Source organism: Canis lupus, chromosome 22 (genome assembly GCF_048164855.1).
Source record: "Canis lupus baileyi chromosome 22, mCanLup2.hap1, whole genome shotgun sequence".
In the NCBI taxonomy this organism is placed as follows: Eukaryota; Metazoa; Chordata; class Mammalia; order Carnivora; family Canidae; genus Canis; species Canis lupus.
Window position 1 is genome coordinate 8,282,241 of NC_132859.1, and position 25,031 is coordinate 8,307,271.

Consider the following 25,031-nt stretch of genomic DNA (forward strand, 5'->3'; position numbering starts at 1 on the left):
CATTCATCACTTAGTGGACCGAATGTTGGTGGGTATCCTCTGTGGGTCAGGGTGGATGCAGCACTTCAAAACATGAATACAACAGAATCCCTGAAGGAACCCACAGTTTTCTGCCTCCCTCAGTGGCTCCATCTGTGCAAGAACAGGATATTTATTCTGTGTTGCTAAACTAATGGAGCCTGTGTTTTTAGATCTCATAAATTTTGCTGACTACATTTTAGGGAGGAAAGCTTCAGTTTATTGTTCTAATTCTTGAGACTTTGCTTTATCACTCACATGAAGCAAGATACATGAGTGGCCTCCTTTCACTAGTTTAAGGGAAATAAGTAGTTTTAACCATTCCAGAGAGCTTTCTTGTAAGAGCCTGGGAGTGTCACAGTAAACTTTGCTTCTTTCCTTTTAGTTACATCTGATCCTTTCAAAAATATACATTGACTTCTATAAATGAATATTGTATTTCTCATCAAGTTCTAGGATGTAAAGTATCTATATAATGTGAGGTCTTAAAGACGTGGCGATTTAAAAGAAGTCCTTAGACATAGCCTTTGACGAGAGAAATGAATATAAATTGTGCTTTGTTGTTCAGTGGAACTATCTTCTGAATTTGAGGAATACAGCTTTATAACATTAACTACAGTTGTGCCTTTTTCCCTGAGGATTTGTGTCTGAATGTTTATGGTTATTTCAGGGTAACAGTTGTTTATGCTGTTTTTAGATATACAGTATCATGTTTCCTAACAGGAAACAATTGTATTATTATTTTTTTTGTCTTAGGATAATAATTCCACTTGGAATATTTTTTCTGTTTCATAATATAGAATAAATTAAACAGTATTAATGGTAGCATTTATAACTTTTCTTTTAGTTTTATATGTAAAAGAGCCTTTCATGCATTTTTTTTCCCCTTTACACAAGGCTGTGGAGGTTTCTGCAAAGAATGATTTATTTCTCAGTTTGTGCCACTTTCTGTGTTTCTTTCTCTTGCCCCACCTCCTCCTTTCCCACGGAAAGTATTTCTGCAGAGGGGTGGGGAAAAGTGCCCCAAATTGTTTCCTTTATTCCAACCATAGGTGCCTTTGAACCAGAATGTAGTATTGATGGTTCATATTACAGAAATGCCAACCGAGTTCATTAAATGCTGATCCCTAGAGGCTGTGGAACTTGGAGCATTTTGCTGCATCATATTGTGCAATCCTACTGTATAGGACAGTGGGGAGGAATGTCCAGATTTGCTCGCAGAGGCTCCCATAGTTCAGCTTGTGTGTGTGTGTGTGTGTGTGTGTGTGTGTGTGTAGTTAAGAGGAGGAGAGGGAGGTGGAATGGATGGTTCTCATGTCCTTTTATTTTAGTTATAGAATACAGGAAAAGAGATCTAAAGGGATTTCTTAATCATGGCAGGTTTTTACCCCCCATCCAGAAGCAGCCTGCTCCTCAGTGTCAAAGATACTATTTAAGGCTCTACGGTAAATAGTGTTGGAGTGTTCGCTGATAGTTTTCTGGGGTTTTTGCCAAGATGCCTGATTGTTCAGGTATGGATTATATCTATCATCTTAGTGGGATTTTTTTACTTCTTCCTTTTCTTTCTTTCTTTCTTTCTTTCTTTCTTTCTTTCTTTCTTTCTTTCTTTCTTTCTTTCTCTCTCTCTCTCTCTCTCTCTCTCTTCTTTCTTTCTTTCTTTCTTTCTTTCTTTCTTTCTTTCTTTCTTTCTTTCTTTCTTCTTCCTTTACTTCCTTTACTTCCTTTCTTTCTTCTTCTGATGATGTTGATTTTCTGCCTCAGTATTTACACTTAAGCCAGGGACAGGGAAATGGACTATTAGTAAAGGTGATATTTGTCCAACCTGTTTAGCTGCCTTATTTAGAATCTGGTAGAAAACTGGAATAAGGGTAGAGGAAATGGTGGTCCTGATGAGGTCTGAAGATTTGTTTTTAAAAGACTTATTTATTTATGTATTTACTTGCATATTTATAGAGCTAGAGCATGAGTAGAGGGAGGGGGAGAGGGAGAGAAGCAGAGCCCAATGCAGGGCTGGATCCCACGACCCTGAGATCATGACCTGAGCTGAAATTAAGAGTTGGATGCTTAATCAGCTGAGCCACCCTGGTGCCCCATGATTACGAAGGTCTGAAGATTATCTGTAGACTTCCATTTCTTCATCCTGTCCCACTCCCATGCCCACGATGGTCAACAAGCACCTGAATCTCCTTTGCTCACTGGGCAGTCTGTAAGGAGCATGGCTTTCCTGTTGCTCACACGCGGGCCTAGCTGTGCAGGCTGCCTTCTCAGGGCCCCTGCCTTGCAGGCAGCCTTGACCTACCTGCAGTTCTACCAAGAGAGAATTTCCAAGAGAGAGGCCCCATCCTATTTCTATCTCCACAGTGAGAAGGGAGGTTGGTAAATTTAATGAGTAGATGAATTTATTCCCTAGTTCTTGGGAAAATAATCACCATTCCGAAAATTGTGATCATCCTTAAACATATAATAAATATGAAAGCTCCTTATCAATTAAATACTATGTAAATATTTGGTTTTGTCCCTCCGTCTACCTCTTCCTTCCTCATGCCATCATCCTCCAGGTGTGTCGTCTGACAAAGTTGCCCTATGGAGAAAGAAGCTCCTCAGTTGGTATCACATAAACTGACATACATCGCATGTTGCCAGGGGCTCACAGTTAACTCGTGGTCACTGAAATCATGTAGAGTATCAACAAATGGGTGTAAGGAAAGCTTGATTATAGATCTGAGGTGAACATTCATTATTTCAGGATGGAAAATTGTGTTTTTCATTTATTTTTAAGATTTTATTTATTTATTCATGACAGACACACAGAGAGAGAGAGAGAGAGAGAGGCAGAGGGAGAAGCAGGCCCCACGCAGGGAGCTGACGTGGGACTCGATCCCGGGTCTCCAGGATCACACCCCGGGCTGAAGGTGGTGCTAAACCACTGGGCCACTGGGGCTGCCCTGTGTTTTTCATTCTTTTCTTTATCTCATTCATTTATCCAACCAGTGTTTACGTGTTGAAAAATAACAAAAAGATAAATGAGACTTGACCACCCTTGGATAACTTGTATCTTTTTTTATTTTTTTAAGATTTTTATTTATTTTTTCATAAGAAACAGAGAGAGAGGCAGAGACATAGGCAGAGGGAGAAGCAGGCTCCCTGTGGGGAGCCGGATATGGGACTCGATCCTAGGACCCCAGGATCACGACCTGAGCCAAAGGCAGACGCTCAACCACTGAGCCACCCAGGTGCCCTGGATAACTTACACCTTAACAGACAAGCAAAATGATAAGATCAAAATGATTACAACTAATCCAGATTTGTGGCCAGATGGGTAAATTCAAACTCTTTTCTACTTTCATTTTCTGGAGCCGAGGGCAGACACACCACAGCACAGAGTCTGTGAAGTGAACAGAGGGTACTTCTTTATTGTGTTCAGTGGCCCCTCAGGCCAACAGCAGCCACAGCCTTTAGGATCAAAGGGCCAGTCAGGTATTTAGTATCTCCCTCGATTAGGAATCTTCTGAAGTAGGAGCATTTCATTAAAAATGGTCCCTACAATTTAGCATTGGCTGCAGTAGCCACAGTTGAACTTCTTGTATCTCAGGATGTGGCAGGTGCACCAAGCTAAGGGGTGCCCCGAACAAGCTCAGGGGAATCCTAGCCAGGTCTGCAATATGCAGTCTTCTTAGGAGCATGGATGTTTCCCTGCTTCTACAGGCATCTATCGCAGACATTGTGGAGAGTGAGTTTTTGGGAAAGACCTTTTCAGTTGTCCAGGATAATGAGAAAAATGGTTTGTTTTGTTTTTTGTTTGTTTGTTGTATAATGAGAGTTTTATTTTTGTGAAATTTCCCAAACCTGGAGAGGCAGCTTCATGTTCGTTAGAGAAATGGCAACTGGAGAAAAGAAAGGTGTGTTGAAGGTGTGTCTCCTGGTATCTTCATGTTCTTTAAAAAGAATTTTGAATTCAGTTTGACATTTTTTCTTTCTTTCTTTCTTTTTTTTTTTTAAGATTTATTTATTCATGAGACACACAGAGACACACAGAGAGGCAGAGACACAGGCAGAGGGAGTAGCAGGCTCCATGCAGGGAGCCCGATGTGCGACTTGATCCCAGGACTCCAGGGTCATGCCCTGGGCCGAAGGCAGGTGCCCAACTGCTGAGCCACCCAGGCGTCCCAACATTTTTTTCTTTTTAATTAGAAAAATAAAGTCTTTAATTTCTACAAATATAACTGAGTAGGGTTTTTTTGCTTGTTTGTTTGTTTTTTCCTGATTGAGACAAAAGAAGCATTTACATAGTGAAATAAGCCAGATCTTTATGATTCCATTTGCATGATATTCTGTAAAAGACAAAACTATAGGAACGGAGAACAGGTAACTGGGTGCCAGGGTTGGAGGTCGGGGGGTGGGGGCTGCCTACAAAGGGGCAGCGCTAGGGAATTTTGGGGGTAGTGGCACTGTTCTGTATCTCGATTTGTCAAAATTCAGAAATGTATACCATAGAGTGGATTTTACTGTGTATCAATTAAAATAATAAGAAAGCAAAATTATCACACAAGACAAAAGATTTATTGCAAAACAATTTTGAGATACTAAAAAATAAGAACATAATAATCACTCATAGTCTTCAGAGAATGGCTATGATGGATGCTGGAGCTTTCTCTCCGGTCTTTGTATGTATCTGTGTGTATGCTCTGTTTTTAAAACAAAACAGGTAGCATATACTCCTGTTTTATTATCTCTTCATCTTAATATATGGGGACATCATTTGATTATTCTGTATCAGCCATGGTAGTTGTGCTGTGACTTTGGATATATCTATTGTAAGCTGCCTCGGATCCTTTCTACAACAGGGCTGGACGTAATTTTATTTTATTTTTTTTTTGGACGTAATTTTTAAAATACCGTGAGCCACGCATGCCCACAATGACTGTAGACGATTCTGCTGTTACAGCTTAAAAATCAACACAGTATTTGCTCAGTATCATAAAGGGCATGTTTGCAACTTTACCCAGAGAAATGGAAAATTCTGGTAACTGCTAAGAAATTGAGAAACAGGCTTCTCAGTCACTATTTACTCATCTAAAAGAACAATTCCTTGACATGAAAACAGAGTCATGGCTTTATCTGAGCAGAGTATTTCTTTTCATGTGTGTTATTCATTTAATTAGGAAGCTGGGGGGCCTTCTGCCTTGAAGATGTTAACCTCAAGGACTTCCTGTCAGCCCCCAGGGCCTGGAAGATTCTGAAGTGGAGAAGCTTTAGCTCCCCCTTGCCCCTTCTCAGGCCCTGTCTTGTTGAGAAACCGTTATTATTCCTAGACAAATCCAGCGCTGCTTTTACCCTGGGCTTTCTCTTAATTGGGGCTCCTTGGACAGGAGAATGCAGCTTGTCAAACAAAACTGCTGACTAAGCCTGGCCTCTAGTTGCCGGGGCAACGGGGACGGGGACAAGGGTTTGGGCGGGAGGCCTCGGAATTCTTCTGGCAGGCCTCACAGATTTCTGTTAGGCCTGACAGCCACGCCGGGGTCTGGCCAGCTGGCCGCCCCGAGCAGCCATTCCTGACCGTGGGCCGTGGGCCGTGGGCCGGGGAGGGACACGCCCGGCTGGGAGCAGCCCTGCTCTGGGAGAAGAATCTGGAGTCTGGTATTTGTCATGTGAAGAATAGCTATTTAGAGAGGTTAAAAGTGCCGTATTATAGCAGCTCATGAGGCATATATGGTGGCTATTTCTCTGTCTTTGCTTCAGAAGCTATAATTTAACTTCCAGAAAAGCATCTCATGGAACTGGGTTTCCGGGTTGACTGGGACGTCAGAGGTCATGTCGTCCAACCAGCATGTGACTCCATCTCTGGTGGCCTGGCTACTTAAGTTCAGTCATTGATTGGTCCAAGAAATGCTCTGGGTACTAAATGCACAGCGGACAGACGGACTTGGTCCCTGCTCTCCAGAGAGCTTCAGTGCTAGTTTCCGTCAGTGTTTTATTTGTCTACGAGTCCCAGAAATAATCCATTTTCTGAAAGGACCTGGGGTTCTCATGCTGCTGAGGAATAATATCAATAGAAGTCTTTTTTCAAGGACCCCCCCCCTTTTTTAAATTTTTATTTATTCATGAGAGACATAGAGAGGCAGAAACACAGGCAGAGGGAGAAGCAGGCTCCACGCAGAGAGCCCGACGTGGGACTCGATCCCGGGTCTCTGGGATCATGCCCTGAGCCAAAGGCAGACGCTAAACCACTAAGCCACCCAGGCGTCCCTACAAGGACCCCTTTTAAAAATCCTATAAACTGAACATGTTTTTAAAATAGAGGGTCACCAAGTTTGCACAAGGAAAAGCAACTTCATATTTGTGATCTTCAGAAGATCACCAAGGCACAAAGAAACAGACCGTTCCAGAACCCATTCAGCTAGTGTGTGTATGTGTGTGTGTGTGTGTGTGTGTGTAGAGAGAGAGAGAGAGAGAATATCTAAATTGCAAAGTTCTCCTGAACGTGATCCTAAGGGACAACAGAGATTATAGCCTAACACCAGATTGTGATCTACATCCCGGATTGCGAGAGCAGCAGACACACCATGGGTAATCATCATGGACTCAACGAATGTCTTCCCCAAAAAGCGTTAGAGGTTTGACGCTTCTTTCATACCAACAGTCTGGCAGCTGAGCATGTATGATGAGGTATTTGAAAAAGGGAGGCTCCAGGAAATGTGACAATGAATTTCTAGAATCTCTTGGCACAGAGTTAAAAAGAAATTTACATTGGGAATTTTTTTTTTCTGTAAAGAAGGTAAATAATTCAGCCTTCTGCCTCTGCAGTCCCTGAGGGTTTTGGCAGAGGCAGCGACTTTTCTGCACCAGAATAACTATTTTAATGTTAGGATTTCAAAATATTGTCTTTATTTTTTTTTTCATTTGTCTGTACTCACCCCACCCTTTATAATTAAAACAATCCAATCTTCCAGTTTTGTTGAACCCCTGGCCACGCACGCTTAAGTCAAGCAGAGCCCCCTCAGGAGGGTTATTGTCATTTCACTTCTCTTTGAAGCCCATTCCAGGGAGGGCAGGAGCTGGCTGGCTGCATCCCTTGGCCAAGGACAGACCGGGCTACAGGACAGGACGCTTTCAACTGCTGTTTGCTTTCTCACCTCCTCTGTTGATTTATTCCACAGGCAAGCTGCAGGCCAGCGGGGAGCTGGAAGGAAGGGAGGTTTGAGGTTGGCTTCCAGGGACATCTTCAACTTACAAATCAGCATTTGTCTTTCACATCCTCCTTGCTGTTTTACACCCCACCCCCTTCCCCAGCTGCTAGGAAAGGGGTTTGGTGTTGTTTTTTTATTTTTAACCCACATATAATTATTCGTTTCAGGGACCTAGATGGACAACCACAAACTCTGAAAGAGATTCTCAAGCCTTTATTTTGCAAGTCTTTCCACCCGCAGCTTGGATAGAGAAAAAAAAAAAATACAGTAGTGTGGGGAGGGGGAGAGGGGGAGGGGTGGGACTACTAGGGGCAGCTTTCCAGATCTTTCTGAAACTGGCCTTTAAAATCTGAACTTACAGCTTTGCTTGGTGTGTTGTGAATTCCCAGGACACTAACTCCACCCATATACATTGAAAAGAACCATAGAATATGTCCAATTCAGTCTTTTTCCCAATTTGGCAAGGGAAACTATGTTCAGGACAGCTAAATAGGCTGTATCATCAGGTCTTCCTCCATGCTACCTGAAGGAGGAGGGCTGGTAATTCCATTTGATAACTGGGAAAATAGGCCCAGAGAAATGAGATAACTTGCCCAAGTCTCATGGCCAGTAGATGAAAGAGCTGAAAATTTTAGGTCTCCTGACCTCAACCCTTGGTTTTCTTCTCTCTGCTGCACTGTGAGGACGGCTATGAGAACAGACTCGAGCCAGATCTTGGGAAGGTTGCTTCTCTGTGCTTCAGTTTCCTCATCTGTAAAATGGAGATGGTTGGGTTGTCATGAAGATGAAATGATAGAGTGCTTAGAGCAGTGCTTCCCACACCGTAAGTGATATGCAAGCTTTCGCTGACATCTCTGCCTCCTAAAACATGCAACTCTATCAGGAACTCATTCTGTTGACTCCCTCTCCGGGCCAGGTTCTTTATAAACATGCTTTTAAATCTTCATAACAGGGACGCCTGGGTGGCTCAGCAGTTGAGCGTCTGCCTTCGGCTCAGGGTGTGATCCCGGGGTCCTGGGATCAAGTCCCACATTGGGCTCCTTCCAAGGAGCCGCCTTCTCCCCCTGCCCATATCTCTGCCTCTCTCATGAATAAATAAATACAATCTTTAAAAAATAAAATATAACAGCCTAACAACGTGACTTTTATAAGCTGTCTCTTTTTTTCAGATGAATAAACTATCAAGGAAGGGTAAGAGTCTAGCCCAAGATGTTCTAGTTAGAGAATAACTGACCTGGGATTTGAACTCCAGTCTTTTCCGATTCCAGGGATGCCTTTTCTCCTGTGCCAAGCTCTGGACATGTCTAATAGCATTTCACCTTCAACAACTGCTTGAGAATTCCAGTGGCCAGTAGCCCAGAGAATTGAGAGAGCCAGTTCTACCACTCAACAAGGCTACTAGCTGGAAAGCCCTTCCTCAGATCTGTCTCAGTTCTGTGGTAGAGGGGCACCTGCGTGGCTCAGTGGTTGAGCATCTGCCTTCAGCTCAGGGTGTGATCCTGGGGTTCTGGGATGAAGTCCTGTCAGGCTCCCCGCAGGGAACCTGCTTCTCCATCTGTCTGTGTCTCTGCCTCTCTCTCTCTCTGTCTCTCATCAACAAATAAATTAAATCTTACAAAAAAAAATCTGTGGTAGAAGGAATCTGCCTTTCTTCCTCCATGTGTTAGCCCATTAATAGTTGGAGAACCAAGGTATACCCCTCAGCTCTCATCTGGTTAAACAGTTCCCTGCTTCTCCATAAGACGTGACACCTGGATCCCTTCCAGCCTGATTTTTCTCCTCTGGTCACTCTTTGTAGAGTGTAGAACAGGGACCTGGATGCAGCCTTGCTTGCGGTGGTTGACTGGGGTAGGCACGTCTGTTGAAATATCTAGAGCAGCAATGCTGATCTGCTACTTGAAATGGAACAGAGGTTTGGAACATGGAGCTATCAAGGAGATAGAACCCACAAGGCCTGGCTTTTGTCCACATCTGTCTCCCTCTCTAGAATCCTCCGTGATGTAGGGCATTGTCTGTGCTCACTGCTATATCCCTGCTGTCGAGAACAGTACCTGGCATCTGGTAGTTTCTATAGGATCTTTAAAAAAAATAAATACAGGTACAGATGAATGAGTTGTTCTGGGGGCTGAGAGAATCAATGGACTTGGAATTTTGCACTAGGATAGGTGGTGATAGCATTAAGAGAAAGCTTGAAGTTGGTAGGAAGAGCTGCTTGGGGCCACATGAGGAGTGGATTGTGACACGTAAGGTATCAGACCCCACCTCGACACATTTATTTAGGAGTCCAGAGCCAGGAGAGAGGAAGCTGGCAGCTCGATGTGGTTCTGATGGTCAGGGAAGGCGTTCTGGAAAAGGTGATACAACAGAACTTCCAAGGGTGGATAAGACACGGCTAGTTGAAGAGGGACTCAAAGTATGAGAAGTCTAGGAAACTAAAGGCTTATTTGGGGGAGGACAGGGAAGGGGGACCTTGGGAAGGCACCTGTGAATAGACCTACTGGATAGAGTGAAGAGAGAGATGAGAGTCAGACGAAGGGGCTCAGATGTACCTTCAGCTTAGCATTTGTTCTCCTGCCTAGATGAGGAGGCGCTGGGGCCCCCAGCAGTGGTTAGCGCAACTGCCACACACTCTCTGAGTTGGAGACCTGAGTCTAGTCCTAGACCAGCCTTGGCCGACTGAGCCTCTGTTTCCACATCCGTTTGCTTAGTCCAGCGCCACCATCTTCTGCCTGTGGTTGAGCTATTTTACCTTCATCCGACTTGACTGCTGCTTCTTGGTCAAACCAAAGTCAGGCGTGTAGGGCAGGGCAGCAGATGTTGTGTGGCAGCCAAAATCATACCAAGTCTGGGATTTAATTTTATACCTAAATTTAGCAGTTATTTTTGAGAAAATCCTCCCCATGTTTGGATTCAGATGTGTTAATGATGTTAGTCCTCTTATTTCCAAACTTTGGGTTTTGTACTACTCTTTTTCTCCTCCAGTTCATGAGCAGAAATAGGAAAATATTTTCAGTCAAGAAAAAAAAGGTACTTCTAAATATGGAACTATTACATTATAAAATATAATCAAGTGAAGTGAAACTTCTTACTGTTCTCCATGTATATTAAAAACTGATTTTATATTATGCAAAAAAAAAAAAGCTTACAGGCTTGTCTTTATTTTAAAAAGAAAGCAACAAAAGAAGAGAGAAAATTGTTTTCTTAGCCTTGCTGACTCATCATGATGAACTTCACGCTTGGGTTTAATCCATCCAAAGTGAAAGGTAACCACGAAGAAATGTCAAACCACTCAGTATGGAGAAGGTTCCACATGGTAACGTGGCTTCTACGATTGCTTGGTTTCTGCTTTTGTTTTCTGGGATTGGAATACAGAACAAGAGATGATAATAATTTTACTAAATGAGCTCGTCTGTGTAGATGCTGTCAGTATCCCTACTTTCTGGATGAGGAACAGAGAGTTTAACTGGCTGGGAGATGGCCGAGCCAAGGTTCACATCCAAGCAACTGGCCCCAGAATCCTTGCTTCTGACCACTCTGCCCTCCTGCCTATCTACTGTTTTAGGAGCAGTGAAGAGAGCCATGGGATCATCACACAAGGGTGGAGTTTGTGCCTGGCTAGTTGAGATGTATACATAGGCTGTTATTTTAATCATATTTGTGGTTAAAGATGAGAATGGAATGTTCTTAGTTTATTTTTTTCTTTCATTACCCATGACAGTTTAAAAAATTCCCATTTAAATTCCAATAATTTTCAGATATTCATTGAGCAGATACTTTATTGAGTACCTGCTGTATGCCTAGAGTATCATAGGCAGCGAGGATAGAGTTGTGAACGTGACAAAGAAGATTCCTTTGTGGAGTTTTCTAACATTCTGGTGGGAAAGATACAAAAAATACTTAAGCTGCCATGAAGAAAATTTAATTCAATCTCTGAAGAGATAGCATTTGTAGGAGGCAGACCTTAAGTGAGGTTTATAAGCTTTAGGAAGATCCAAGGAGGAGGTTCTAAGCAGAGGGTACACTTGGGGCAGATGCTGGCAGTGGGGGGAGCAGCAGGAAGGGAGTGAGTAAGGGAAGCATGTCAGAGACAAAGGAGGGAAGTGGACAGTGCTGTCACATAGGGCTTTTTGGGCCCAAAAAGATGGGCCCACTCAGATGGACATAGGGCAGGGAGCCAACATTCTCTTCATGTTGGCAGCTGTGTGGAATGACTTGTAACCCAAGAATAATCGTGGAAAGAGTGTTGCCCCCTATAATAACTTTCTAACTCACACTACTCTGATTTATATTTCAAAATTACTATTCAGGTCTATTCAACACCTCTCTCTTTTTTTTTTTTTGACTGATTTTTTTTTTTTAATTATTTATGATAGTCACACAGAGAGAGAGAGAGAGAGAGAGAGAGGCAGAGACACAGGCAGAGGGAGAAGCAGGCTCCATGCACCGGGAGCCTGATGTGGGATTCGATCCCGGGTCTCCAGGATCGCGCCCTGGGCCAAAGGCAGGCGCCAAACCGCTGCGCCACCCAGGGATTCCCACCTCTCTCTTTTTAAAAAATTTTTTTCTTTATTTATTTGAAAGAGAGACCATGAGCTGGGGAAGAGGCATAGGGAGACTCCCCAGTTAGCAGGGAGCCTAACGTGGGGCTTGATCTTAGGACCACGACCTGAGCCAAAGGCAGAGGCTTACCCAGCTGAACTTCCCAGGCACCGCATTCAACACCCTTTCTAGAAAAGTATTCTTTCTCATTTGTTAGTCATTAGAAGGTAGAAAATGATAATGTGAGCCCCCTACAGACAGAACGTAGCACTGCATCTTTTGATGATGGGGTCAAGCCTCCAAAATAGTTGGGGAAATAACGATGCTGAGGAATGGAACTTCAATTATCTTTAATTTAAAATAGCGGGAACAGATGTGAATTGACAGATGTGATTTGGCAGATGGCACAGTGAAACGTTTTCCCCAATATAGTATGGGTTCTCTCAGCTTTGGTTATTCTACTCTTTTGAATTTTATTTATATATTTACACACAAGCTTTCTCTTAAAAATATATGTTGTATCTATGTGACATTTGCCAGGAGTAATTTAAATGAAGGGGAAAGTTTAGAACTAAATATTTTATAGCTAGTTTCTGATTTTTTCTTATAATTTAAACATTTTACTTCCACCTTGAATGTTATTATAGATGAAAAAGAAATCATATACATATATGTATAGTGTGTGTGTGTGTATGTATTTTTTTTTAATTTTATCCAGTGAAGTTTCAGAAATAATTCTCCTTATATTTACATTCAGACCACCCGGATATTAGAAATTGAACCAGTATTCTTAAGACTTACAGTGAGAAAATTTTGTCAGATATAAGAAAATGCAGCAATCTCTTCAACTTGAATGTTTAAAAGAGCATCTATCTAGAGGAACATAGGGCAAGGGAGGGAAAAGTAAAACAAGATGAAATCAGAGAGGGAAACAAAGCATAAGAGCCTTCATCCTGAGGGTTGCTGGAGGGGGTGGGGGTGTTGGGTAACTGGGTGATGGGCATTAAGGAGGGCACATGATGTAATGAGCCCTGGGTGTTGTATGCTACGGACGAATCATTGCCCCTCCACCTCTGAAACTAATAATACACTATATGTTAATTAATTGAATTTAAAAAAATAAACCAAACAAAAAGAGCATCTGTTTCAGGGTTAACTCCACATTGATTCAGAATGGTTATATAATGAAATGTTATTTAAAGTTGGTTTTTTTTAATGTAATGAAAGTTATTGCCCAGAGGATCTCTGCATTTACAGTTTACAAAGAGTTAGATACTATATCATCGCCTAGATGTTTTCAGATGGTGGTTTGTGTGTATGAGTGTGCTTGGTGGACTCTGGGCTTCTCCCACCAGCTTCAGTCTTTGTCATTCTTCTGTATGAAGCCTTCACGTGAGCTTTGGTTGGAGAATAAGGTGTCTAATGCACAAGGCCTACCATGTAAAAAGAACTATCAATCAGGAAGTAATTTAATTTTTCTAGATTTATTCAGAAGGTACTTCAAAGATTGGAATTATAGACTAAAATCACCTTTAAAAAACTATCCTTTGTTGTTGTTGTTGTTGTTCGCTTTTTATGGATAACTGAAGAAAATTTGTTAAGCATTCTGGTTATTTGCAACCTGGATGAAGAGAAATGAACCAGAAGCCCTTCCTAACAGGATGTTTATTGCAATAAAAATTAGCAGTGCAATTTCTTATCAATCAGGTGTCTCACGTTTTATAAGAGTCATGCTACCCTAACTCCTCATAACAGTACAATGAACTCTAGTAACCGAAAGTTTTTATTGCCGATGACTTCACTAGACTTGTCTAGACAGCAGTTATTCTCTGAAATCACAGCATGTTAGGGCTGGAAGAGATTTAACAGAGATACCGTAATTTAAATGGCCTAAATGTTCTGTCTGCCATTGTAGCCATGGTTTTGGGGTTTGAGGGATGGTAAGACCAATGACTTCAGGCTGGAAAGTGGGAAACTGATAGGCATAAATATAGGAAGGGCCTAACTTTGGTTTTGGATGCAAATATAAACATATAAAAGTATCCTTCTCTGGAAAGGGCAGCAAATTTGAAGGGAATTTGATGTCTGCTTCGGTTTGTCAAAATGGGAGAGACTCCCTGGAGGTTCTACCTAGAGAAAGTATTGCAGTCAAATTCATAACCTTTTGGATTGACTCTCTTTGGCAAAGTAATGCCAGCTAAAACAAAATAATCCCTAGCGTTCTAATTTCTGCTAATGAAATCCATATGCTATCAGTTTTGTTGTCAGTGGGATTTGGATTGGCTCTGCATGGTTCCCCACCCTTCAGCCATTTTAATCCCATCAATAAAATGAGCAGTCAAGTAGAAAAACTGATTGACTAACAAACCTTTTAACTGGTTGTTTTGCTCTCCTGGCTATTGACATAGGGCTGCCAGCTACGATTTTTTTTTTTTAAGATTTTATTTATTTATTCATGAGAGACACACACAGAGAGAGAGAGAGAGAGAGAGAGAGAGAGAGAGAGAGAGAGAGAGAGAAACAGGTTCCATGCAGGGAGCCCAACGTGGGACTCGATCCCGGGTATCCAGGATCAGGCCCTGGGCCAAAGGCGGGGCTAAACCTCTGAGCCACCTGGGCTGCCCTGCCAGCTATGATTTGATGTAGAGCCTGAGTCTCTAATTCCACAGCTTTATGGGCCCATTGGTGGCAAAGACCAGAGTGGAGGTACTAGGCCAAAGGAGTTCAGCTGCTTTGATTGACTTAGATTTGGTCTGAGCACCTGGAATAAAAAATAGCCTTGTCTTTGAGACAAGTGTCTTGACACCTTTCTTTGATTTGGGTATTTAAACAATTGAATGGGTGGGACAGTTGCTACCTAAGGTAGATATTAGCTGAGCTTCTCATTAACTTTGTGAATGTCAGAAAGTGGCTTATGCCTGTAAGACTTTCTCTGGAGAAAGAACAGTAATGATTTCCTGATGATTTTGACTGGTTGGGAACAGACATTAAGTGCTTTGTATTTGGTGAAAAGTTTTCATGTGAAATGTATTTCGCTGCGATCCTTGTGACAAGGAGTGAATAACTTGCGTCTCCCTCTGTCCTATTTCTGTAGGAAGCCGCCCTCTGTAGACAGCTCCCCATGGAAGCCGAGACTCTGGCCACCGTTCAGGCTGCTGTCAACCCGCCAGCCATGACCCCAGACATGAGATCCATCACTAATAATAGCTCTGATCCTTTCCTCAATGGGTAAGTTAACGTTTTGGAGCGACTGACTTATTTTTGCTTTCTTTATTATGTGGTCTAGAGCATAATGGGTCTTTGTTTATGTCGGGGAAAGGTAGGGAGCTTGGAGGTTGGGGTGGGGATAGAGGCAAGCTGTCCATTTCCTGATGTTGGCAATTGTACTATGATTATGTAAGATGTCCTTGGGGAAGCTGGGTGAATGGTGCACGGGAACTCTGTACTCTTTTTACCTCTTCTTTGGGGGTCTAAAATTATTTTACAAAAAAATAAAATAAAAGTATTTTACGATAAAAATTCTAATTAAAACAAAGGGATGCTGTTTTAAAATATGAAACATATGAACAGAAGGAAAGGATAATTTGCCAGAAATATGTTCATGAGTTAGAAGTAGTCAAACCTTAATTGTAGCTTTTGAAACCCAACTAAAGGGCAGTTGTCTATTTCCTGTGCCTTTTCTGCCCTTGCAGAGGCTTGTAGCAAACAAATACAAGTATGAAAGTTAGTGAAAACAGAAAGAGAGGTAAAAACAAACAGTAACTGAAATAATGAAGAAAAGGAATTTTTAAATTGTTGATTTAGAAGTATTACAAATATACAGGAAAATACAAAGAATATCCTAAGATTTACCCAGGTATCCAACACCCAGATTTGCCATTCTTCCATAGATCTTATTTTTTATTAATGTATTATAGTTGATATTGAAACCATCCCCACCACCACTGAAATCTGTTTCTTTTTCTTTTTCCCTGCCTCGTAGAAGCCACTATTCAGAAATTGGTGGGTGGGGGGCACCTGGGTAGCTCAATGGTTGAGCGTCTGCCTTTGGCTCAGGGCGTGATCCCGGGGTCCTGGGACTGAGTCCCCCACAGGGAGCCTGCTTCTCCTTCTGCCTCTCTGAGTCTCTCATTAATAAATAACCAAATAAAATATTTTTAAAAATAATTTAAAAAAAGAAAGAAATTGGTGTGTGTCCATCACACATTTTTATACCGCCTTTGCTTCGTTAGCATGTGCATTCATAAGCAATATTCAACATTGTTTTCTTTTTTAAAAAATTAACATAAATGGTATCATATATGCAGAACAGTGTTCACATTATTATTTTGAGATAAAAAAGGAAGTCAGTGTCAATTTACTACAACGGCCAGTGTTATTTGCCTTGTCTTTTAATTTCATTGACATTGGTGTGCAGGTTTTACAGTTAAGGAGAGGTGCAAAGTCGGCCTCCGTCCATTGCCTGGAAAGTTGAGCAGCATGACAGGAGTGCACCAGCTTAGGGGTTTCGTGACTGTGTTTTAATTTTGGAATTTCTTGGTGTGGGCTTGCATTGAAGTTTCTCCACCCTTTGCTCTGCAGGGGGCCCTATCACTCAAGGGAGCAGAGCACTGACAGTGGCCTGGGGTTAGGGTGCTACAGTGTCCCGACGACTCCAGAGGACTTCCTTAGCAACGTGGACGAGATGGACACAGGTGGGAGCAAAGCCTGCGAGTACCTGGCAGTGTGTTTGCATTTTTAAATCGTCCCTTCAGTCGTCTGAGTTCTAAGTCCAACCAGAAACACCTATTCTCAGCAGTGACACAAAATAACCACTGAAAAGCCACCCAAAACCTAGGCACTATTAATAAATTCTAGTCCCTTCTCTCCATAGTTGATACAAATAGAGTTTTATATACAAGCATAGAATTTTGAATTCTTTTCTCCCTCCTTCCTTCCCTCCCTCCTTCTCTCTCTTTTCTTTCCTTTCTCTCTTTCTCTCCCTTTTTCTCTCCCTCTCTCACTTTCTCTCTTTCTCTGTCTTTTATTCCTTTCTTCCTTCCTTCTCTCCCTCCTTTCTTTGTCTCTTCCTCCCCCCTTGCACTCTCCTCTCCTCTCCTCTCCTCTCCTCTCCTCTCCTCTCCTCTCCTCTCCTCTCCTCTCCTCTCCTCTCCTCTCCTCTCCTCTCCTCTCCCCTCCCCTCCCCTCCCCTCCCCTCCCCTCCCCTCCCCTCCTCTCCTCTCCTTGCTCCATATAGCCTCCTGCTTCCACAGTGGGATATTATGCTGTTCTAGCATTCAATTGTAGTGTATGGGCCACTCTTTCCCCTGAGAAGTGGGACTGCTTTATAATCTACCATTGTGCAATTTTTTTTTTCGTGTCATTCACTACATTCGGGAAGCAATTGGCAGCAGGCATTTGGAAAGCTAAGCCCCTCAAAAATTCTGAATTGTCAGCTCCAGGTCCCAACATGGTAACGATGTCCTCCTTCAGCAATTAAACAGAAGAGTCAGGGTACCTTTGACCTAAGCCCCAGCCTGCCCCCCTCCTTCAGGCCAGGCCCAGCTGGCTTCTGGTCCTGTCCACCCTCCTCTTCTCAAGGAGTGAGGCCTCCAATTGCAAAAGCCAAATTTGGCCTTATTAGTCAAATCTAAATTTAATTGTAAAATCTTAAACTCCCAGAGGATAGTCTAGAACCAAAAATAAATGATGGCTGAGGGGTCCACTATTTGGAATGATTCATGCGAGTTTCTCTTACGCCATCATTGATGACAGGAAATTAATTGTCCTGTGATGAAAAGAAGTCCCTTCCCCGATGCCGTTGTCCACAGTGCCTGTGTTTGTTAACTGTGTTCTTAGATGAGTACTCTTTGTGCTCTGAAGCTTAACCACCGGTCAGACATGAGTCAAAGTCAACCAGGCCCCTTGGGAGGTTGGAGTAGGTGCTTTGGGGTCTCTCTGCAGGTTGTCATCGATGTGTTTAGAGGATAGCACAGACTGTCTTGTGAGGAGTCACATGGGAATAGTTTGAAGTGTTTGTTTGGTTATTCTTTGATTTATTACTTTGGGTTTCTTCCCTCTGGCCTCCCTTCCTCACTTTCTTCATCTCTCTATTTTTTGGTGTGAGATTTATTTTGTCCTCTTTGGAACAGCCTTATGAAGTGGCTCCTTCCTATATTTAATAATTGTTTGCTTTCATCTTTTAAACACTGGGAAGCCAGTAAGTATATATATATATAAAGTTAAATAAAAGAGACTCAGGAGATTTAAATCTCAGGCTGACTATGGCTTTTAAAAATGGCCTCAAAGTAGGGAATATTTTGAAACCAAAATGTGGAATGAAGTGGTGTCCTGGAAAGAACATAGGCTTTGTAGATAGGCAACCTAAATTGAATCTGTGTCTCCACTTGTTGATAGTGACTTTGAGAAAATGACATAACCTACAAGGGCTTTGGATTTCTCACCAATAAGTGGGAGTTACATGCTTCCTTCATGGAGTTGTAGGGAGTCATGAGATCACACAGTCTGGCCCCAAATTCTCTTCCTCCCCTTCTGAGAGGCTGAAGTCATGGACAAATTGAACTTGATAAATGCTAGACTTCCAAGTTTAACCTGGTTAAGTGAGTGTCAGCCCGTAGAGTTTAGGGTCATGTCTGTGAAGTCTTTCTAGGAAGTAGGCATGAACCTTCTCAGGAAAAGACATGAAATACAGTAATAGGATGAGGAAAAGCTGGGGTCTGGGCACAGGTTCCCGGTGTGGCTAGAAAAGGTCTGTTAGATTCACTGACCACAGGTTGAATGGAAACAAGCCAGCTAAGCACTCCCTTTGCAAATCACACATGGAAACAACAGCTGGATGTGGTGTGGAATAGCAAGAGCAAAGACCTCTAGAAGAGGTCATCCACTCTTCTAGAATATTCTGCAATAACCGTACCCTTTTCAGAACTGCCTGGTTTTTGTTTCACCTGCTTTTTATTTATTTTTATTTATTATTTTAATTTTAAGATTTTTAAAAATTTATTTATTCATGAGAGACACAGAGAGAGGGAGAGAGAGAGAGAGAGACAGAGAGAGAGACAGAGACACAGGCAGAGGGAGAAGCAGGCTCCATGCAGGGAGCCTGACTGGGACTCTATCCCAGGTCCCCAGGATCATGCCCTGGGCCGAAGGCAGGCGCTAAACCGCTGCACCACCCAGGGATCCCCGTCTCCTGCTTTTTAAATGAATAAAACTGTTAAAGACCAAAAAGATCACTAGGCGATTACCAAGTTGATCCAAAGAGAGATATTTTAAGATTGTAAACCTTAACGAAAAATCTCATAACTAGTCTCCTCATGGTTTCCATGTCTGAGGAGAAAAGATAGAGAAATTCTTTAAAATAGATTTTGTGTGGCTATATAAAAAAAAAGGTATTCTTGATTTATTAGAAGATTTATATAGGAAATCAATAGAGATGAAGGGTTCTAACTGGAGATGAGGAAAAAAGACACGCTGCGCTTTAGATCATAGTTTTTCAGGGCAGATTTTTTTTTTTTTTTTTTTTTTTTTAAGGCTCATTTCCATCTGTTACATTCTAGTGGGTAGTAAAAGTTATTTTGGATTTTCTGTTCTATTTTGATGTTTTCCAGTATCAGTAACACTATGTTGAGTTCATGTCAAATTTCATTTAATTTTCAAATTACTGCTTTTTGTGATGAAAATCCTCTAAAATATTGCCAAGAGTTGTTGATATTGTACGAGTTACAGAAGAGCTATTGAGCGTTGCTATCACCAAAATGCAAGTTTGATCACGTTTCCCTCATCTCTTGGAAAGATGCAATGCATGTGGTTAAAATGAATTTTCTCCGATTTTCCTCAGAAAAATGACATTTTTATGCACAGTTTCAGGAAGGCTACTGACACAAGGATACTTATAGGACACAAAAGCTAATTACAAATTACAAATGATTCTAGGGTGGAAGCTGGTGTTAGTTACCAATGCTCCTCAGCCTCTGAGGTATATTTTATCCCTTCAGAAAATTGATCAGGGCTATTTGAATTAACCAGTTGTTCTGATATTGGGTGCTCAACAATGATTGAGTTCCCAGGTTCTTCTTTCTCTTAGCACAATCAGCATTCATTGCATTTTTGTATTTATATAAGTTTGTTGGTATGAGCAATGCCCAGAACTGTGGATGTGTGGCAGACATTATATGGTTCTTTACTCCATCGTGTGAAGAATGTGCCCATAATCTCAGTTTCAGTTGGGTACACTGGGTCAGACACGTTAAGTGTGTTTGAGGCCTCACAGCTAAAAAGCCCAGTCCACTGGCACAAAGATCAGTATGTTTTCTCCTACACAATTATATATAAAGAACATGTATTCCTCGGCCACCTGGGTGGCTCAGTGGTTGAGCATCTCCTTTGGCCCAGGGTGTGATCCTGGGGTCTGGGGATCGAGTCCCTCATCGGGCTCCCCGCAGGGAGCCTGCTTCTCCTTCTGCCTGTGTCCCTGCCTCTCTCTGTGTGTCTCTCATGAATAAATAAATAAAATCTTAAAAAAAAAAAAAAGAATATGCATTCTTCATGTCATAGCCCAGACATCTCATTTTCTTGGAACAGTATTTTCTCAACTGTGTTCTGTGGACTCCAGTTCCATTAGGATATCGATTCTACCAGAATAGGGTTGGATGATTAAAAGAGTTTAGGTAATAGTGGCCTAAACAAAAAGTAAAACAGATCTCTTTACAACTTGACTTCTTAGAGCCTTCATATGCTCATGTGGGTTGTGACTTGTACACATTGTGAGAAAAGTAGATAGTTGTATGGTGCCAGGTGTGTGTGTGTGTGCGTGCGCACGCGTGCGGGGGAGGGGGTGATGTGCAGAATTTGCTTTATAAAATACTTTGAAAACGATCCCTAGAGCCATCGATGAAGACAGCTCTTTAATAACATGGTTAAAGTAAACTCCTAAGTGTTGTCTTTGAACATAAAGAGGAATGACATGGATAAATATAAGCTTAACAATTAAGTCCTTAGAGTATAACTCGATGATAAGGTATTTATTACGGGGTGGGGGGCCCTCTACTCTTTCACAAAACTGCTCTTCATGCAGCTGTCATGGGAGGGCATAGACCACAGGTCCCATCCACAGGGCCTTCCTGTGCTTTTCTCCTATCTTGGGCTTATCCCTTCTGGGCAGTGTCTTCCCGGGACAAATAAAGATTGACCCGGCATCTCTGCATCTCTTATGAGTGAGGATCACCAACTCAATCCTAGGAAGGTGGTAGCTGTAATTTTTCACAGAGGTGAAATATTTTAGACCTGCAGTGATAGAATCTTCTGTTTAAATGTAAGCACTGTGGAAATGAAGATGAGAGTTGTGTTAATGCTTCAGGAGCTTAAAAAAACGGAATTAAAACGATCTTCCTTTGTTCTGTTATAGGAGAAAATGCAGGACAGACACCCATGAACATCAATCCTCAGCAGACCCGTTTCCCGGATTTTCTTGATTGTCTCCCGGGAACAAATGTTGACCTAGGAACTTTGGAATCTGAAGATCTGATCCCCCTCTTCAATGATGTAGAGTCTGCTCTGAACAAAAGTGAGCCCTTTCTAACCTGGCTGTAATCAATACCATTGTAACGTGGATGCAGCCGTGACCTGACATTTCCTGGGCCTCTTGGAAAAAGCAATGGAGCAGAGTAAGTCTGCAGGTGTACCACTTTCTGCCTCCATGACTCAATGCTCCCTCCTTTCCATGTGGCCAGTTTAATCATTGCCTGGATTTGATTGACAGTAACTTAAGTTAAACGCAAATGAATGCTCTATTTTCATTTTCTGCAGGCCTGCATCCCTGTGATGGGCTATGCAAGAATTGCTTCTGCAGAACTGAGAATGCAGAATTGCTTCTCTGTTTTTCTCTCTGCTGCCCCATAACTAAGCTTTAGGGGTGTCAGTTGAAATTTGTGCATCCATTGATTATAAACCATAAAAAGCCGACCACAGGCAGTGACTTGTGACAGGCAGCTCGGTCCAGGAAATGTACACGAAATTAGACCTGATTTGCAGTTTTAGAAACTGTATTAATGACAGTAGTACCAAATGCTTTAAAAAATATTTAACGTGAGCTTTAAAAATCATTGTATGGATAGTAAATCTCTGCTGTATGGAATACAATGTAGTTTTGAATCCATGCTGGTTCTGATGGTTCTTTTACTCTGTATCTGCAAAGGCACACATGGTCCTATTGTAGTTTGGCCTTCCTCATTACTTTACTGCGTAGTGTCTAGACAACTCTTCCTTCCAGCAGGAGAGGAGCAGGAACCTGAGTCACAGTTCCTACACTTACAGATCTTATGAAAGAGACCAGTTTGGTACTAATTATGAGCATTTGTTAAACAAAACTTTTGTTTTTTAATTACAAGTTGGATTTTTTAAAAAAATTGCAGCTTAGAATTTGATGTTTATTTTATAAAAAGCACTCTAATTTTGTAGCTGATGACAAAGGGCAGCCAAATATTTTTGATCAATCAGTGGCAACTGTATTTTTGTCTTTTGAAAACTGTTCTGAAAACATCAGGACAACATAGCTTCCAACCTGACAGCGCACACAGTAAACTGTTGCTTTTTAAATGCTGAAGCCTTATCAGTTTTGCTTTCCAGATTTCAAGTGTTTAAAATACTCTTATCTATGAAACTGTTTGAAGGATGAAGCAGATCTCTGACTGACGTGTAAAAAAAAAAAACAACCCTCTGAAGGGTGTATGGTGGAGACACGTGTTTCTGAATTCAGCAAAATTGATTCCTAAGTATGTTATCCTAACCGTGTTTGCTACAGTTGGTATAAAAAGGCATGAAATATGTACTCAATACCTCTTATGTAACCAAAAACATTTTTTTTTTATTAGCTTTTAAGGACTGAGAGAGAGCATCAGGTTCCCCCAGGCATGCAACTCTGTCTGCATTGCCAATGAAGTCCTCGATTGTTTAATATTTTGAACTGACATTATTTATAATCTATGAATTTAATATCTTTTTGGAAAGACATGAATAGTTCAGGTCTCTGAGAGGAACCTTCAATTCCCAAGGGGGCTTAGATCTATTGGGGAATCCTAAGTAAGATCCTCTTCAATCTACCAGAACATAGACAGGCAGAAAATATTTTTAATCTTGTTGGAAAGAAGGCAAGTGAAAAGGTCAGAGATGAGGTAGTCAAGTCACGGTATGCAGTGGAAGGATACTAGTTGTGAAATGGAAACAGACAAGTGATAGTCCCCCACAAGCAAGACAAGCAGGAGGTAGGAGAGGTGCCCAAAAGAACAAAGCAACAAGTTCCTACAACTTTTATACCAAAAGACTCTGTTGTGGAAGAAAGGGCTTTGGTGCACTTTATATGGAAGAAGGGAGGGGCAGGGCTGGTGTTGCCCTGAGCATGTCTGTGGACAAGAGCATAAGCCTGCTGTTGCTTCCAACACAATGAAGTGATTTTTTTTTCCTGAAGGACCCATAATTTCTGTTCCTGACTCCTTTTCTCTCCCTGAGCGCTCTGAGAGAGAGGGGGGTGGATGTTTATGTTGCTACTAAATTGAAGGGAGCACTATTTCTTTTTCTCTTTTATGAGCAATAATTGCAAAAAGAGTTGTACATTCTTTCTAAGAAAAACAAAAAACAAGGGACCTAACAAAACTGAGCAGTGTTACTGTATTTTTTAAAAATATTTTTATAGACTCCTTTTCAGGTTATTAAGTGTAAAAGAAACGGATACCCCTCTTTTTTTTAAAGTAGCTAAAACATCGGTGATTTGTATTATCAATTTTTAGAAGTAATTTCCTAGTAAGCTTGTGGCATTAGAAAATACTAGAAGAATTTTTTTTTAGTGAAATTAGTTGAAACATTTATTAATGAACATAACAAATATTTTTCCAGAATTGAATATGAACCATGACTGCGTGTTTACTAATAGACAAAGCCAGATGTAATTTTTTTTGTTTTGTTTTTAAGGCCAATAAAATAATGGCCTTCATTAAAGAACACTAAAGCTAGAAATCTAAAAGTAAGAACAACTTTTTAAAGGTTTTTTTTTTTTTTTCCTATCATTGTAAGTGTTAAGAGCCCTACAGAATCCATGATAAGGTGCTATTTATATTTCTTATTAGAATAAGAACTGCCAGGATATCTAGTCTTCTTAGTCCTCCATCAGTAAATGTCAACATTTCATCCATTCGCTGTGCCACAGAAAAGGCATATTAAAAATTTGAAATGGAAAACTCATTGCCGAGATCTTTCTTTCATGGTATTGTTTTCCTGATAAAACAATTTTCTTGAAGTGAATACATCGTCAAAACCGATTTGCAATTCTCCTAAACCCGAGTAATTGTTCATGTTTCACCGGAATATTTAGGATGTGAAAGGCAGTTTCTTTCACTGATGGGACAACAGGTGGGCAGCGCACAAAGCCTGTAGCGTCCCAGGCCTGATAGAAGCGCTCTCTGTGGAAGACAGTGAGAGAAGTGTTGCTAATTTTAAGTGGTGTTCTTATGACATGATTAGAAAGTAACTTCTAAAGGACAACTTTTATGGAAAAAAATAAGCTGTTAAAAAAAAAAAGGAAATGTAGATTAATTGGGGAAAATGGGCGATTGATGGAGACCGTTTCCCTAACACACTACATCATTTATGTGCTAGTACTTTAACTTTTTAAGAAAATGTACTTCTACGTTTTGTACTCTGACATATGTGTGTTTATTTTTTAATTGAGAATGCTGTGCCTCCAGAAGGCATGCAGCCAAATCAATCCTATCAAACCATTTTACCTGGAGTTTGGTACTGGTTTTTACTTCTCTGATTCTGTATAAGAAAAATAAATACAATTGAATTTCCACTTGGAGCCTTTGTCTTTTCATGGTTTGTGTGTGTTCCTTTTACTGGAGGCTTTGGGTGGTACTGAAGGAGGGCTTATGTAACCCTCCTGGCAGACAATGAAAGAAAGAAAATTTTGTAGGCCAACATTGTTTTGGCTCAAATGTCTAGTCTCCAATATTCTAAATATCCACAGAATTCTGATTTCCCCTTTATTTGAAGGAACCCACCGAGATTTTTTTTTCAAGTGTGTACATATGTAATTCATATATTTTATATATATAGTTTACATATAATACATTTTTTTTTTAAATCACACTGTCCTTCTAACACTTTCACAGATTGGACTGAGACGTCAGAACTATGGGATTCTCAGTCCTTCCTCAGTTGTTAAAAATACCGTGTGGCTTCTTGTTGTCAAAGCTAAGGACAGCTTATCATTTATTCTGAGTGTGGGCTTGTGATGGT

General features: G+C 41.3%; 1 protein-coding gene across 1 annotated transcript in view; it reads left to right on the forward strand.

The window, feature by feature from the left end:
* The window catches only part of WWTR1 (WW domain containing transcription regulator 1), a 133,141-nt gene extending 108,556 nt beyond the window's left edge, over window positions 1-24,585 (forward strand). Inside the window, exons 5-7 of the mRNA XM_072792315.1 lie at window positions 14,839-14,972; window positions 16,326-16,438; window positions 21,148-24,585. Coding sequence (XP_072648416.1) covers window positions 14,839-14,972; window positions 16,326-16,438; window positions 21,148-21,332 — 432 coding nt within the window. The 3' untranslated portion in view covers window positions 21,333-24,585. The remainder of the gene's footprint in view (window positions 1-14,838; window positions 14,973-16,325; window positions 16,439-21,147) is intronic.
* The last annotated feature ends 446 nt before the right edge of the window (window positions 24,586-25,031 follow it).